We start from the raw sequence: 17,533 nt of genomic DNA on the forward strand, positions 1-17,533 counted from the left end.
TAAATGTTGAGAGTCCTTTTGTGACTGGCAAGCAGCATTACATAGGGTGTGTGTGTAGATTCAGGTTAATCTCTTATGGACCTCTGAGGTGTGGAATAAGCAGTTGAACTATTTTGGCCAAAAATTTCCCATGTAAACATTAGGTTACCTTAATGACTATCAAGGGATTTATACAGAGACACTGGGAAGGAATTCCAGTTACCATATCATTTGTTTCTTAGGAGAAAAGGAGGATGAGTTATATGTACATATATATTTTTTCTTCTTTCCTATGGTCTGAATGGTTCTGGCTCTCCAAAATTCACGTGTTGTAATTTTATCCCTTAAAGGTGATGGTGTTGGGAGTAGTATCTTTGATAGATGGTTAGGTCATGAGGATAGAATGTCCAAAACAGAAGCTCTAGGAGATGCTTATCTCCATCCTCCATGTAAGCACCCATCAATAAGACCAGAGCTATGAACTGTGAAGAGAGCTTTCCCCAGACACTGAATCTGCTGGCACCATGCTCTTAAATTTCTAGTCTCCAGAGCAGTGACAAACAGACTTCTGTTACTTATAAGCTTTCTAGTCTGCGCACTGTGGTGTTTTGTTTGTTATTGCACTGTGGTCAGAAACATATCTTTCTCTGTGTATATGTATTTATACATATAAATAAACAAATAAGTATGCACCTATAATTGCAAATGTATATGTACACCAAAGTCAATACAGATCCACTACTGTTGTTTTTTTATCTGGATGGATGTATTTTCTCACTACTGAGTTCTTTGCCTATTTTGGACATTAACCCTTATAAGGTATATTATTTGCAAGGATTTTCTCCCAATCACCAATTTGCCTTTACATTTTGTTGATGGGTTCCTTTGTTGAACAGACATTATTTAGTTTGATGTATATAGTTTCTTATTTTTGCTTTTGTTGCATTTGTTTTGGTGTCTTATGCAAAAAATTATTGCAAGCAAAACATCAAGGAGTTTACTGCCTATGTTTTCCTTTAAGAGTTTTGTGGTTTCAGATTTTACATTCATATCTTTAATCCATTTAGGATTTATTTCTGTGTATGGTATTTGATAGTGGTACAGTTTCATTCTCTTGCATATGGATATACAGTTTTCCTAACATCACTCACTGAAGAGGCTATCTTCTTCCTCTGTATTAGCTTGGTTCCTTTGTCATAAATTAATTGACCATATATTCATGGGTGTATTTCCTTCTCAAATGGTTTCTCTGCATCTATTGAGCTGATATTATGGTTTTAAATATTCATTTGGTTAATGTGGTGTATCACATTGATTGGTTTGTGGATGATGTTGCATTCTTGCCTCACTTAAATAAATGCCAGTTGATTATGATGTATGATGGCTTCAGTGTATTATTGAATTCTTTTAGCTAATTTCTTATTGCATATCTTGGCACCAATGATCATCAAGAATAATGGCCTGTAATTTTCTTTTCTTGTAGTGTCCTTGTGTGTGATTTTATTATCATGTGATGTTGGCTTTGTAAAATGAGTTTGACAATGTTCCCTCATCTTCTAATATTTGGAAGAGTTTTAGAAGGGCTAGTGTTAATACCTTAATAATTTTTTAAAAACATTTAAAGTATTTTAGCAAAGAAACACTGGTTTTCTTGCTCTTATTCAAATATAACAGGGACATTCCTACCTCAGGCTTTTTGAACTGAATGGTTCTTCTTCCTGTAATGCACTTCCCAAGATATTTGCAAAGGTTACATTTTTTCTCACCTTTGGGTACTTGTTTAAATTTTGCATTCTAAGTGAAGTCATTCTGGATGGTCAAATTTAAATAATCAGCCTCACTCAAAAAACTTATAGATCTCTTTGCTAATTTATTTTCTCCCCACAGTATATTAATCACATTGTAATATACCACATATTTGAATATTTATGATTTTTTAATTTTTTACAAGGACACACACTTAGGAAACCAGCGTAGCATTTACCCAAGAACAAAATAGGTCACAGGGACAAAAAAGATGGGAGACATAAAACTCCCAAACCAGATGGCTACATTGCTGAATTTTTTCAGACTTTTAGAGAAGACTTAATGCCCATTCTTAAAGTTTTTCAAAAAGTGGAAGAACAGGGAATACTTCCAAACTCATTCTTTGAAGCTGGCATCACTCTAATACCAAAATCAAACAAAGACACCACAAAAAAATAAAATTACAGACCAATATCCCTGATGACAGATGCAAAAATCCTCAACAAAATATTAGCAAACCTAATTCAAAAATACATCAGAAAGATTATCCATCATAATCAAATGGGATTTATTCAGGGTTGCAATGATGGTACATTATTCAAAAATCCATCAACATCATCCACTACATCAACAAAAAGAGGACAAAAATCACATGATCATCTCCATAGACGTTGAAAAAGCATTTGACAAAATTCAATATCCATTCATGATAAAAACTCTCAACAAAATGGGTATAGAGGGCAAGTACCTCAAAATAATAAAGACCATACAAGACAAATCCGCAGCCAACATCATACTTAACAGTGAAAAGCTGAAAGCTTTTCCTCTAAATCAGAAGCAAGACAAGGATGACGACTGTCTCCACTTTTATTCAACATAGTTCTGGAGGTCCTAGCCATGGCAATCAGATACCACAAAGAAATAAAAGGCATCCAGATGTCATGGAACAAGTTAAACTGTCACAATGACATGATATTGTTCATAAAAAACCCTAAAGAATCCACTCCAAAAGTACTAGAACTAAAAACTGAATTCAGCAATGCTGTAGGACATAAAATTAATACACAGAAATGTGTTGCATTAATATATACTAATGATGCACTAGCAGAAAGAGAAATCAGGACAATTCCATTTACAATTGCATCAAAAAGAATAAAATACCTAGGAATAAACCTAAACAAGGAGATGAAACACCTATACCATGAAAATTACAAGATGCTCTTGAAAGAAATTAAAGGAGAAACCAAGAAATGGAAATACATCCCATGCTCATGGATAGGAAGAATTAATATTGTCTATTGCCATCCTGCCTTAAAGAATCTACAGATTCAATACAATCCCTATCAAAATACTGAGAGCATTTGTCAATGAACTAGAAAAAAATAGTTCTAAAATTCATATGGAAGCAACCACAAAAGACCCTAAACAGCCAAGCCATCAGGGGAAGGAAGAATAAAGCTGGGGGAATTTCACTTCCCAACTTCAAGCTCTACTGCAAAGTCACTGTAATCAAGACGATTTGGTAACTGGCACAAGAACAGACCCATAGATCAATGGAATAGAATAGAGTATCCAGATACAAACCCATACATATATGGCCAATGAATGTAATAAAGGTGCCATGGATATACAATGGATAAATGACAGCCTTTTCAAAAACTGATGTTGGCAAACTGGACAGCTAGATGTAAAAGTGAAACTAGATTACTCTCTAACTCCATACACAAAAGTAAACTCGAAATTGATAAAAGACCTGAATATAATTCCTGAAACATAAAACTCTTAGAAGAAAACGTAGGCAAAAATCTCTTGAATATATATGAGAAACTTTTTCCTGAACACATTTCCTTAGGTAAGGGAAACAAAAGCAAAAATGAACAAACAGGACTACATCAAGCTAAAAAGCTTCCATATAGCAAAGGACACTATCAACAGAACAAAAAGGCATCCTACCATATGGGAGATTATATTCGTAAATGACATATCTGATAAGGGGTTGACATGCAAAATATATAAAGAACTCACAAGCCTTAATAACCTAAAAGTAAATAACACAGTTAATAAATGGGCATAGAATCTGAACAGACACTTCTCCAAAGAAGAAATTCAGATGGCCATCAGGCACATGAAAAGATGCTCCACATTGCTAATCATCAGAGAAATGCAAATTAAAACCACAATGAAATGTCACCTCACACCAGTTAGGTTGGCCAACATCCAAAAGACAAGCAACAACAAGTGCTGGCGAGGATGCAGAGCAAAAGGAACCCTCCTACACTGCTGGTGGGAATGTAAACTAGTTCAACCTTTGTGGAAAGCAGTATGGGGGTCCCTCAAAAAAATGAAAATAGAAATATCATTTGACCCAGAAATTCTACTCCTAGGAATTTACTAGAAATTTCCTAGAAATTCTACTCCTAGGAATCAAGCAAGATCCCTGATTCAAAAAGACATATGCGTCCCTATGTTTATCACAGCACTATTTACAATAGTCAAGATATGCAAGCAACCTAAGTGTCCACTGGTAGATGAATGGATAAAGATCTGGTACATATGCACAATGGAATATTACTCAGCTATGAGAAGAAAACAAATCCTACCATTTATAACAATATGGATGGAGATAGAGGGTATTATGCTTAGTGGAATAGGTTGGGCAGAGAAAGACAAGTACCAAATGATTTCACTCATTTGTAGCATATAACAAAGCAAAAACTGAAGGGAAAAAAACAGCAGCAGACTCAGACTCCTGGAAGGTACTAGCACTTGCCAAAGAGAAGAAGGTCAGGAGGGTGGGTGATAAGGGAGGGAGAAGGGGATTAAGGATCTTATGATTAGCACACATAATGTAGGGGGAGCACGGGGAAGGCAGTATAGCACAGAGAAGACAAGTAGTGACTCTACAGCATCTTACTATGCTGGTGGACAGTGACTGTAATGGGGTGTACGGTGGGGACTTGGTGATAGGGGGGAATGTATTAACCACAATGTTGCTCATATGAAACCTTCATAAGATTGTATATCAATGACACCTTAATAAAAAGTAAAAGAAAGACTGGAGACACAAGTCCCCATGTATGAGAGACTCTATATAAATTTAAGCATGGCTCAACTATTAATGAAAAAAGGAGGGGTTCTTAGCGTTAGGAAAGCTGCCTTACTATGTGGAGGAAATGCAACTGGATATCTATCAACTAATCCAAGTGTGAATTATAGCTGTTTCTATGACATTAATATTAAGGATAAGCAATATATCTATTTTTCTTAGGGAAGTGTAGCTATTTCTGTTATAAAAATCATTGTGACCTGGAGTTGGGAAGAGCTTCTCAGCCAAATGTCCAGTGCAGAAATTACAGGTGAAGCATCTGATAAGGCAGTGTCTGAGATGAATCATGATGGCAATATGGCATGAACTGCAGAAAATGTAATATAATACAACACCTCAATCATGAAAAGGGCAAAAGTGGAAAAAAGGTATAAAGAGAAGGACAGGCTGGGAAAGTGAGAGGGACAGACCCAGCAGAAGAGGGAGAAAGAAGAGGAGGAGACAGAGAAGAAGTGCAGCCTATTTTGACTTTAGGACACCTTGCTGAAGTCTTCATATTCTTGAATCTCTGGAAACATTTGATATCAAGTCATGATTGGTATCCCACCTGTCTTCCTAAAGCTGTGACACCTCCTCCAGGAGCAGTATCTTTTATCTGTAGAGGAAGATTTATGTAAGAAAATCATTCAGAGCTCCATAACATTGAGTTTTAGCTTCTGCTGTGTTAATAGGTAGGCACAAGTGGTCATAGGTCACAAATTCCAATCCCTGGGTGGAATTGGAAGCCTTTGGGAAGAAAGGCTAGCATGGGAATTGATGAGGGGTCAGCACGTTTACTAATTTCAGAACTCAGATCGCTATCCTGACAGGGACTTAGGATGTTCTGGTGCTCTAAGTGTGTCTCAAAACACTGGCTAGGAAATACCAGAAGCAGACCTTCTTAGGGGGTGTATTTTAAATCTCACTAGTCCCATGTATGTAGCTGGTGAAGAAATGGAAGGAAATGAACACAGGCAATTACACCCAACTATTTGGTCACAAATGTTCACCTTAATTGGAATTACCTGTAAGAGTCATCCTAAGAGTTTCACGGATCCCACTGAAAACCAGGGTCCAACTTCAGGCAGCATCTTTCCCTTTGTGTCTATGTGGGCGTCACAGATTCTGCTTGAGGTATTTGTAATGAGGACCATTTACTAAGTAGAGATCATGGGCAAAGTGAGAAAACAGCGGAAGGTTACAAAAATTAAAAGTTACTTCTTTGGAGGGATTTTTAAAAATCTGTACTTAATTAGAACAAGTGAGAAAGTGAGGGAGTGGAAGTGAGGAAGAAAATATGAAGGTAGGCATAGACGTAATGTAAAGATACCATATGAAGAAGAGAAAGCACAGAGTATGAGTCAAAGAATGCATTTGTGGACAAATGCCCCTGGAGTTTTGAATGGATCAACTCCTTAAACGGAAAACAAAGGCAATCTGTATTGTCTTTTATCTTTACTGCCTTTACATATGTAAAAGAATCTATGCAGACAACACTATCATTATCCCTTGTTGAATAACAGAATGTACATGATTTAAAAACTGATGCTATAGTTTTGAATATTTTGAGCACTTCTTGAAGTTGAAAGCAAAATTATTTCTTTTACAGGAACCGTGTGGGCTCAGCACTTACTAAGCCTGATTTATTGTGAAGAGTATCGCAAAAGAACTGCAAATGTGGACACAGTTTATCGAGTCCGCCATCTTGAATACAGTCCCGACCCAAGTGACCTTGACAGAAGCCCTTCTCCTCGTCTGTTCTGTAGCCACATTCCGTACTACTTGGCTCCCAGAGGGCTGAAGAAACAAAAAGCCAAAGTAGGAAAGAGATGATGCCTGCTCAAAGATTGTTCTTTTCATTACTTCATTTTCCATTACACTGATACTACATGCATCTAATTGTTATCTAATGTGCTATTTTGCATACTGTAATTTTCATTAGCATTTGCATTCTTATTTATAACATTTAATTTTATTTTCACCTTGTCCTTTTCTCATTATATAATAATACAGGTTATTTAAAAGTAAAGCATACTTTATAAATGTATAAATATATACATTTATATATTTTACATTAAAGAATATATTATAATAGCATATATAATACATATATGATATTTGTCTCTAATTTTAAATTATCTCTATCAATAAGTATACACATAAATACCAGAAATTTCTTTTCCTTTCCCTCTAGGGCCTTCTCTGCTTCCCTAGACATTCCCGATTTATTTCCCATTACCTATCAAAGCTCAACCTTCATGAAAAATCAAAGGATCTTCAAAACAAATCAGTCTTCTCTATAGAGTGATTCTTTCTCCCTCTCGTTGATCTTTCCTGGATCAATCATCTCCATGTATTGAAAATTTTAGGTCTTGGCTACTTTCCTTGCTCTCACTTTTGCTCCCATCACTCACAGAATAATTTCAAAGTTCATGTGAATTGTCTTCTGGCAGGGTCACACAAGGAGAGGCCAACAAGGCACCAGTGCCCAAAGTCCAGGGAGGACCTCACTTTCAGGGTGCAACAAATGCACAAAGTTCCTTCTTCAAGTTTGCCCCCAGGCCCTGCCCTGGCCTCCTTCCATTCCCAATCCCACCAACCTCAGTGTGAAATTCCCAACACCAGTGATCTTTCCTCCACTGACCTCAGCTCCCCTTCTAACCCTCTTATAAACTATTTATTTATGGTGCTCATTGCTTTCTGAATTAAATATGAATATATATATATATATATATATATTAGCTTATTATCTTTTTTTTGACATGAGTGTGAAACCATGAGAAAGTACAGGTTTGTTCAAGGCTGAGTTCGCAATGCTGAAAACAGTGGCCCTCAAGTAGTGGACTTGAAGGAAGGACTCACCCGTAATTGCACTAATTAAATCATGACTTCAAGCCCCTTGTTCAGAATGCTGCCTCCTAGTCTGCCTGTTCCTTGCTGGCATTCCCATCCCAGCCTGTGTCAGCATCATTCAGGATCCATCCCCTCCAGTCTTCTGGCGAAGAGAGCCCTACTTCCTCACTGTATTTTAGTACTCTGCTCCCTTCTTTCTAAAGCCACTTGCTCCTTTTGTCTCTGTTATTATCAGCTGGGAAACCCTAACTCTTACAACACAACTGGAATGCATTCCTAACTTGTTCAGAGATCTGAGTGACTAGGATAAAATATAAATATTTCAAAGTTGTGCCTGGCCTTTAATCTGGCCAAAGTTCTCAAATTCTATTACTTTAAATGTTTCACTTTCTTGGTTTACAAAATGAATATATATTTTCTTTCTTCTTTGGAAACCTCAACAACATTCTGCTCCAAGCCTCCAGAGAGTTAATGACCTACTTTTCAAAATGTTACCCTCACTGGTGTCCCCTCAGTGCCCTTCTTAAAAGAAAAAGTGCAGTGTGTACACTGTATCTGTTCCTTCCTATTAGAAATCAGCCTCTCTGTGGTCAGAGTCTGTTTTTGTCATCCCCAGTGTGCATCAAATGGGGTGATTTTGTCTCCATTGGATATTTGGAACTGTCTGGAGGCGTTTTGGCTGGGGTTGTGCTGGTACTGCTGGTTTGTTGTGAGATGAGACCAGGAATGCTATTAAATAGGCAACATTGCACACCGGAAGAGCCTACAATGGAGAATTAATTGGTCCAAAATAACAGAATAGCCCCTTTGGGAAACTTGTTCTATCCTCAGATTTGGCATGAGTAATAATTTCCTTCTTTTCAACTCATCATCAATTTCTCCTTCTTTCCTGATCATACTCTTTGGCACAGAATCATGTTGTCATTTTACACATTTTTGAAAGAGACAGAACTCTGCTTCTTCCATATCAATTTTTAGCTGCTGCTTTTCTGTTCTTTGAGCTAATCTGACAAAAATTGACTTTGGCCTCTAACTTTCATTCATGCCTCAAAGTCAATATCACATATTTCTTACATTTTATAAACCAAGGACTCAATTTCCTATCATCTTATATGGTCTATCCATGGCATCTAACATAGTTGATTGTTTTCCCCTTCTTTACATGTTTTCTTTTCCTATTTTATCAAGTAAAAGTAGAAATGTAGGAAACCTTTAACAATTTGAAAACATTTAGATAATGAGTTAACCTAACTTGTTGACTCTAATGTTAGGTCTTTGTGTTTTGTTTTGTTTGGTTTGGTTTTGCTTATTCAGAAAAATCAGCCCCTGCATTATTTAGGGTTTTCTCTAATGGTACAGTGTGCATCTGAGATACTTTTCCTTCCTCCTTCTGGCTTTTCCTTATCTGTTTAACCTCTAAGTGCTGATCCTGGAAGTATCTGACCTGGCCTTCTCCATCTCTCCCTCTGCACTTATTACTTAGTTCATATTACATAACACCACAGCTTTAAATAAAATGTATATACTGATAACTTGCATGATTGTCTACCTAAAGAGGCAGGAACTCTTATGCTGTGATTACACTGTCACTTTAAATAAACAACAGACATATGACAAGAAGTAATTCACAAACCATAGTTAGAGACATGAGGAATCATAACAAGGGGCTGAAAATGAATTCTTTGCTTCACCTATTATCCTTTGCAAAAGTGCCATTCATTTATTTACAGAAATATCAGTCATCATTGATATTTGTTTGATATAATCAAACACTTTGTTGATTTCAAACAAGTGCCATGGCTACAAGACTCTCCTTCCTTGGCAGTGTGGGTCACTTAGGGACAAGACGAGCATAGAAATACTGAGAATCCATCAATTCATCTCCTGTCATGAATCTTTGTCACCAGGCACTGCACAGGGAGGGGAAAGGTGGCTAAAACCTTCTCTTTACCTGAACTGGATGTTCGCCAAGAAGAGAAACAACAGATACACATGTCAATTCTCAACAGAGATGCAAGGTCTGGGGATTATAGAGTGATGCTGAATGTTCTGTACACACAGAGAATAAGGCCCTTAAACATGGACTGGGAAGATATAAATGATATTTTGTATTCCTGTAAGATTAGCTTGCTTATTGTTGTTAAGGAATTATTTCTTCTAGTTGATTATCATAAACAATGTTTTAAGTGAACCCTCTATTCCTTTCATGTAAAAAATACTTGACGAATAAGTAACCTGTGTGTGCCAAGCAGTTGCATTTCCTCTGTCAGTACAGAAGATGTTAAGTGTACACTGAAGGGTAAGAATAACACACTTTGAGTTCTATTTTTGTATTGAAATGTGTTAGTAAGGTGTTCCAGTTCTCATAGAATTTTATAGTTTATGAAGCACTTACATCTGCATTAGCTATTTATTGCAGGGGAGAACGATGTTGCTCTCTCCACCTGGGAAGTTAAGAAGAGGTGAATCCTGAGATGGGTCTTGAAGAGCTATTGATAGTCCAGGCCAAGCAGGGAGGGAGAGACATTGAGGGAATGAGGAAGTTGAATACAAAGATGACAACTGAGCACATACACGACATGGTTGGGAAGTTGTGGATACTCACATTAATTGGTCCCATACAATTGAAGTGCCTTCAGGGGAAATTATGATGGAATGAAAGGAACAGTAACAATGATTCCCTCTTTTTCCTGCAGATTATTTATTTATACAGGAATCCTAAAGATGTTATGTGCTCATTTTTTCATTTTTCAAAAATGCTGAGTGTACTGAAACCATCAGCCAATATGGAGGAATTTATGGAACTCTTTTTAGAAGGAAAAGGTAACTGACCTTATAAACCTAGCCATAAGTTCAGACCTGTGGGAAGTTTTTCAGTTTAGTGAATCTGGCAGAGGAGTATTGGTGAAATGGAATAGAGTGGGTTCAGTGTGCCATTTATCAAGCCATTGGTGGGGTTATCTTGAATACAAATTCTACTCACTGTCACACAAACTCTGCATATTGTTAAGATTACAAAGTCATGCTATAAGTAAATATTTATATTTGATCATGATAGGAGTGTGAACAGATTTGGAACTCAGAGGTTTCTGTTCTAGTTCAGCCGAAAAGGGAGCTCAGTGTAGATCACAGTAGGTTTGGGGCTTTCGCAGTACATAGTATATAGTGCGTGTGGCAACATCCAGAGGCTTCTATGGGAGAAAGTTCTGTTCTGCATTGTGTTCTGGGGAGTCAGTGTGGCTGGTAGACCAGGAGAAAGGCCTGCTGTGATAGAGATGATGTTCTGGCACAGGAGAAGTAAGTTTAGGTTCTGCATCCTGTCCAGAGCTGAAGGAACTCCTCAGGGAGTGCACATGGTCCACTGAGTGGAGCAGCTCTATGTGCCTTTGGGGTCAGTGGGAGGAGTGGATCAGAGGGAATTTGTTCCTATGACTGTTGATTTTTTTTCCCTTATTAATCCAACTTTTAAATGCTTTTCTATTTATTTAAAACATGTTTGTAAGAAAAAAAACTACTTATCCTTAAATGCACACGATATTTTCCTGGTGGCACACGGGTGATTCACCTGTTAATCATGTGACAGAGAACAAACTGCCATCTAGCAACAGTGTTTCTTTCCCTTCTATTATTGTTACTAAACATTATAAGTTTTTTTGTTAAGTATATATTGTTACTGCACCTCATAAGAAGGCTATAGCTTATTTCTTAACCTCTCCAACACATTTATCTAATTCCTTCTCTATCTTCCCACAGTACTGGGAAGTCTTTGGTTTGACCATATCAGAGGTTGGTGCGAGCACAAAAGTCACTTCAATATTCAGTTCATAATGTATGAGAACATGATAAAGGTGAGAAGAGATTATAGCTCTATTTTAACCTACATTGTAACCCTGCCTGACCTAATGAACTGATGATTTCATATCTGGAATTCTCGAAGACAATATTGAGTTAGAGATCCAAGATGCAGTGTTACAGAGACTTTTTCCATGTCATCTCCATATTCTATTTGCTAGGTTTTCATTTACAGTATGGATTTAAATTTTCTTTTAATAAACATATGTGTGTGAGGGGTTTGTGGGTATATGCAGGGCTTCAAATGCTTGATTATTTTGAACCAGAATAGTTCTTTCTCAGTCAAGTTTATACTTTCTATGTTATACATTATTCATCCTTTTGACATTCTGGATTTAGTTTATCACACTGGGATATATTTGTTGTGAAATATAATCTTGTGAGCCTTCTGCTGAGTAAGCCTGATAGGACAATTTAAAATGAAATGTCTGTGTTTCTTTAAGAAAAGTGCAGCTCCTAATAAGAGTCAATTACAAGTGGTTGAAGCATAAGGATATCCACTGTTTGTTGACTGAAATCTAGAGTCAGGCTATCATGAGGCTGGTTATGTCAGCTAAAGGATGTCATAAATGTTCCAAGAATTTTCTATTTCCTTTTTTTATCGTATTTGGTGTGGCATTGATCCTCCTCTCATATTTGGAAGATGGTTGTCATTGTGCCAATCTCATGTCCTGTGAGGACAGGATAGACAGCACCCACAGTGAAAATAGAAGGAACAGGAACATTAAGGACTTTTTCCCTTGCTCTGTTCTCAGTTTCACCCTAGGAGGAAAATCAATCTCAGAAGTTTCTATTTGACTGTGTCTTTGTGTTTCAATGCCAAAAGTGCATCAGTCACCTCTCTAGACTTATCTGTGTAAAGGGGAGTGGTACTGTCATTAGGATCTCAGCTCAAACAAGACCTGTCCTGGAACTGCTGCCAGGATACCAGAAGGGATCTTTTAGCAGGAAAGATGAGGATGAGCAGAAATGCAGGCAACAACTAATGGCTGCACCAGCTGAATGTTCATGGCCAGCTTTGGTCAAAATCTACCCCTAAGTCATGATAGAATCCTAGATTCTCCTGTTGAGTCTATAACAGCTACCAAGAGAGATTCAAGTATCTGGATGGGTTTGCATCCCTCCTCCCAGTAGGGCTTCCTCAGTGCCTCCAGACACTTCTGACCTTCTCATCCCTGGCCTATTCCCAGCTACCTGCAGGGAATCTGAATATCTAACTTTTCTGTGAACTGACACCTCACAAGTTCCATGCAACCACAGTATTGTATATCTTGACCCTTTAGTCTAGATTATGTATTTCCAACATTGCCTCCCCAGGAAAACTCTGTTTCCATTTAAGACTTATGACATATTTTTCTTGCTCCCTGAAATTTTCTCTGAAATCTGTTGCACACTGACTCTCTCCCATGTGTTGATATACTCAATGCAAGCTCTGATTCCATTGCTATCCCTCTGGTCAATTGCACTGTCAAACAGGGCCGTGTCTGATAAATAGTAGCTGCTCATGAGGTTTTCTGTTGAGCACAGATAAAACGAAATGTGAGTGCTCTTGAAGTACACCAAAATCAGGAGTAAAACTCTTGACAAAGGAAAAACTAATTTACCAAGAAAGAATAAATGAACTACCTTCCCATTGTGTAATTTCAAATTTATAACCAACATAACAAATTACATTTTTCTTTCCATGTTGTTGTTTCATTGTGGCATTTGCTCAAGTATTCTTTGTTATAATTTGCCTAATGTATCAGTCTCTGCTTTACTTCAGGATCTGAGAAGTTCTACATTAAAAGTCTGTAAATTTCTGGGGAAAGAATTGAGTAAGGAAGACATGGATGCTGTTGTGAGTCAGGCCATGTTTGAAAACATGAAGTCTGACCCACGTGCAAATTATGAAAACGTACTAAAGAGACGACATGATTTGAGAAGAACAGATGGCCATTTCCTTCGCAAAGGTGAAGTTCAGCATGAAATTTTTTTGTTTTGTGATGTAAATCATCCAAAGTTCAGCATTTTTATTATTTTGAACCAGAATATTTCTTCTGGACCTCTTGCCAGCATTTCCCATAATGGAGCACTCCTTGTCCCATTCCCTCCTCCACACAGTTGATTTCTTTGTGTTTTCTGTTCCATGCTCTTTATGAGACTATATTATTTGGTCCCTGAAAGTGGACCTACTGAGGAGTAACCTACAATCACAAGGTCTTTACATGTCCCCTACAAATCTACCAATGCCTAGCACAGAACCTGCAACAAAATGGATGTTCATTCAGTGTTAGATGGTTTCCCTTCATTAATATGGCCACGTTACAATGATGAGTTAATGACGTGTCTGTTGGGCCTCACTGGCTGCTTTTACATTTTCACAATTTTTCTGAACATCCTCCTGGTGTGAATTAAAAGAACACATTTGCTATTCTCTGCCGTGAGAAGTGACTATTATGTACTATTATGTATGTATTATGTATCTTATATCAAATCAGAATCTCATATCATAACTTAGAGAAATATCTCATTTATCTGGCCTAATGGTGAGTGATATTTATAATTGAATTAAATCATTATACAACTGATACTATTGAACATATTGAATTATTTTACAATCTTTCCAAATAAGACCTTATCACCTTTTAACTGAGGATGAGTAGATTGTGTAATACAGAATTACAGATAAAGATTTTTATTTAATTATAGAGTTCTATGCCTCTATGTCAAGCAATAAACATTGACTTTTTCTAAAAGTTTCTTTTGTATCCCTTCATCTCTTAGGTACATCTTCCCCCTTCTCTTAAGAAATTGAAGCAGTGGTAGCAGAGAGCCTATCTCAAGGGCCTTTCCCTTTACCCCAGCACAGACTGTTGTGTTGTAGATACTAAGACCATTGTCATTTGTCATTATTGCTCTACTTAGATTCGTATTTTCTTGAAAAAAGAAAACTTTCTGTGCACCTATGTCTTTAACAAACTTGAACAAGAGAGGCTGAATTGGTAAATAAGGAAAATCAGAGTGAGCAAAATTTCTTTGTAGAATTGGAGCATATTCCCAACATGTTTACTGTGAAGATAGATTCACATGCACTTTGCTCACTGAAGTTAGCTTCTTCAAAGTCGTTTCTATTGTTATGACTATTCCTGCATTAAGATTTCTTTCCATTTTTAGTTCATTACATATTTTCATTTTCATTCCATTCAGTGTTCTTTAGAGGTCAGTGTTTCTTCTCTTCCTCTCCTTCTCTCAGCTTCTATTTGTCACCACAATTCTAAATGTCTGTATGCTGAGTACGAGGCTGTGTCATACCTAAATTGAGTAAATATGGAGTAATTTCAGCCCTGCTTTTATACACTCTATGATATTTGGCTATAATTTCACATCTTTTAGAACATCCATGTCCTCATCAGGAAATATTAATTCAGTGATATTTGATATGGGATTATTATAATACGTTTTAAAAAACAGTAAGCGATGCTATTGTGGAATAAAAGAGTGATTAAATTGCAGTGATTTTCTTTTTTTCCACGTGGCTGACATCTTAGAAAGAGGACAAATTATAGTGTAATTGTAATGATAAGTTTGTTTGCCAGCTTTCCATAAAGTGAGAGAGTGAAGTCACAGCCATGGGGAGGAGGAACTGGGAACTTAGAGGGAAGAGAAAAATAAAAGTGAGAAAAATGTGTTTCTCCCAAAGCTAAGTTCCCACACCAGCACCCCCAGCCCAGTCACATCACTGAAGCAGTTGGTTTATATCTACTCCCAGGTACCATTGGAGATTGGAAAAATCACATGACTGTAGCCCAGAATGAAAGGTTTGACAAGATTTTCCAAAAGGAGATGAAAGATTTTCCCTTGAAGTTCATCTGGGATATAAATGAAGAATAGAATCCTAAACTCAGCCCAAATGTTTTAAGAAAACATGTTCAGAAAGAAACATTTAATAATACACTCTAATATCTTTGACTAATATTGGATCACAATTGAAAACCTTAATGATTAATAAATAGTAATAGAGTAATTCTACATAATTTGGCATATGCGACCTGTTTTCCATTTCGTGGGTTCATCAATTTCTGATGTAAAAAGTATTCTCCTTATTGCATTAGCATATAATTATGGAATATTGTATTTTACTTTCAAGTAATTCCTCAATTCTTGAGTAAAAGAAGAATTCATAACATAACCAATTTGCTATCTTGTAATGGAAGGTTTGCTATTATAAAACACTGCTTATTGTCTTTTTTCATGTTAAAGAGCTTAATATTTACATAACCATGTGAGTGAAACTTTTATTTTAACTTCTAGGCTTTATGTTTAACTTAGGAAGGTTGCCACTCCAAATATTTTCATATAGTCACATATCATATGTTGGGTTGACCTAGATAATATGCTTATGCTGTAAAAAATTATTTTTCTAATAGATAAAAAAGTAACTTAAACTGTTTATTGAATAGTCCATCATTTTCTTACTGATTAAAATGGACATTATCATGTTCTAAATAATTGTAGACACATAAGTTGAGTTGTGTAAAATGTCATGTTTGTTCTCCTAGTATGATTTTCTCTTCCAAAATTAGGACATATAATTTCTAAAATAAAGTTATGAACTCTCAGAAAGAATCTTTTGGTATTATTGTAAGTATTGCTTTAAAGGTAATTTAAACCAAACCATTATCAACTGAGCAGTCTCATTCAGAAATACTTCACACTCACCATTTTTTTTCCCCAGATCATTTGGTAAAGACATGTGGTTCTTATGTGTGCCAGCTCATTTCTTGCTACGTTTAGTCCTTATCATACATGTATATATTTATAACATTGTAGTTATTGCAAGTAAGAAATTTTATCAGTTAAATTTTCTGACTCTTTATCGCTGCTCGTGGTGTTTGCTGCTCGTCTATAGTCTGGGTTTCTGGCATTAAGTCTGGCTGAGTGGGGAGCAATGCAGCTCGTCTGAGGCTGCAACTAGTGTGGAGGCTGCCACACCACCCACCAGCTTCTGTGTACATCTCTGCTGATTGGTGCCCAATTTAGGGTGGCTGGCTGCCTCACTTGCTTCATTTCCATATGCTCATAGCTCTGCTCACCTTTCCTGAGAAACACAAATAATTTCTTTCATCACTGCTTCTTTAAACAAGAATATAAGGGGCTCTGACTCCAGCATTGGGAGAGGATTTCTCAGTCCCCATGACTCCTCCTGGCACAGTACCTCCTCCCTTCAGAACGCATAACATCCCCGGGGGGCATGGAGGAGGTGACTTTTGCCTAGAAATAAACATTCATTTTTCCTTCCTTTCTCCTTATGTCTTCTAAAACAAGTTTAGGTTAGGAGTGGGAAAGGGAATATTTTGCTTAAAAGAATGAATATTGGTACCTTCTGTCTACAAGATATTGGCATTAGAATTTTATGTGAATTTTCTGCAAGAACTATTAACAAATCCTTATAAGGTCGGTGATATTTCATAAATGAGCATATAGGAATTAGAGCACAGTAAACTTAACTCTGAAGAGCAAATAGGCAGTAAGTGTTAGCACTATGATTCAAACCTTCGTCTGTCTGACTCCATAGCTGAAAATCTTACTCTCCCCTTAGCTTTTCATACCAAATTAGTGCTTAACTTGGTTTAGTCTGAGTTGCCATTTTAACTTGATTAAAGTCTACCTCTGGTTCATCCACATTCCACTGAAAACATGAAAGGCCTTTTCCCTCGGCCCTTCATTCAGAAGTTCTTCTCTGCAGAGGTGCTGATTTTAGTTCTTTAGTCTTCCACCCTAGGATGTCAGAATCTGGCCTAAAGTAGATTTGGCAAATGTACCCAGGAAAGGGAACCAAGGATACCTAACCTACACAAGGGCTCTATCTTCTTTGGAATTTTAATTTATCTAACACTTACTAATTACAGAGAGCTAAGGTTTTTAAATATATAACTTTTGTACTTTGTTTTTTTTTATCATTTTTTGCCAACGGAACATTGGCCTCTCATGACTTTCTGTATCCTAACTGCAAAAGATGGGAAATCTTAACCATAT

At 36.8% G+C, this 17,533-nt stretch overlaps 1 protein-coding gene across 2 annotated transcripts in view; it reads left to right on the plus strand.

Moving 5' to 3' along the window:
• Nucleotides 1–15,397, plus strand: part of LOC108394645 (amine sulfotransferase-like) — a 37,970-nt gene extending 22,573 nt beyond the window's left edge. For both annotated transcript variants that reach the window (XM_017656311.3, XM_017656313.3), the window contains 5 exons: nt 6,420–6,628; nt 10,360–10,486; nt 11,417–11,511; nt 13,281–13,467; nt 15,267–15,397. In XM_017656311.3, the coding sequence (XP_017511800.3) occupies nt 6,420–6,628; nt 10,360–10,486; nt 11,417–11,511; nt 13,281–13,467; nt 15,267–15,388 (740 nt within the window). In that variant the 3' untranslated portion in view covers nt 15,389–15,397. The remainder of the gene's footprint in view (nt 1–6,419; nt 6,629–10,359; nt 10,487–11,416; nt 11,512–13,280; nt 13,468–15,266) is intronic.
• The last annotated feature ends 2,136 nt before the right edge of the window (nt 15,398–17,533 follow it).

Source organism: Manis javanica, chromosome 13 (genome assembly GCF_040802235.1).
Source record: "Manis javanica isolate MJ-LG chromosome 13, MJ_LKY, whole genome shotgun sequence".
Lineage (NCBI taxonomy): Eukaryota > Metazoa > Chordata > Mammalia > Pholidota > Manidae > Manis > Manis javanica.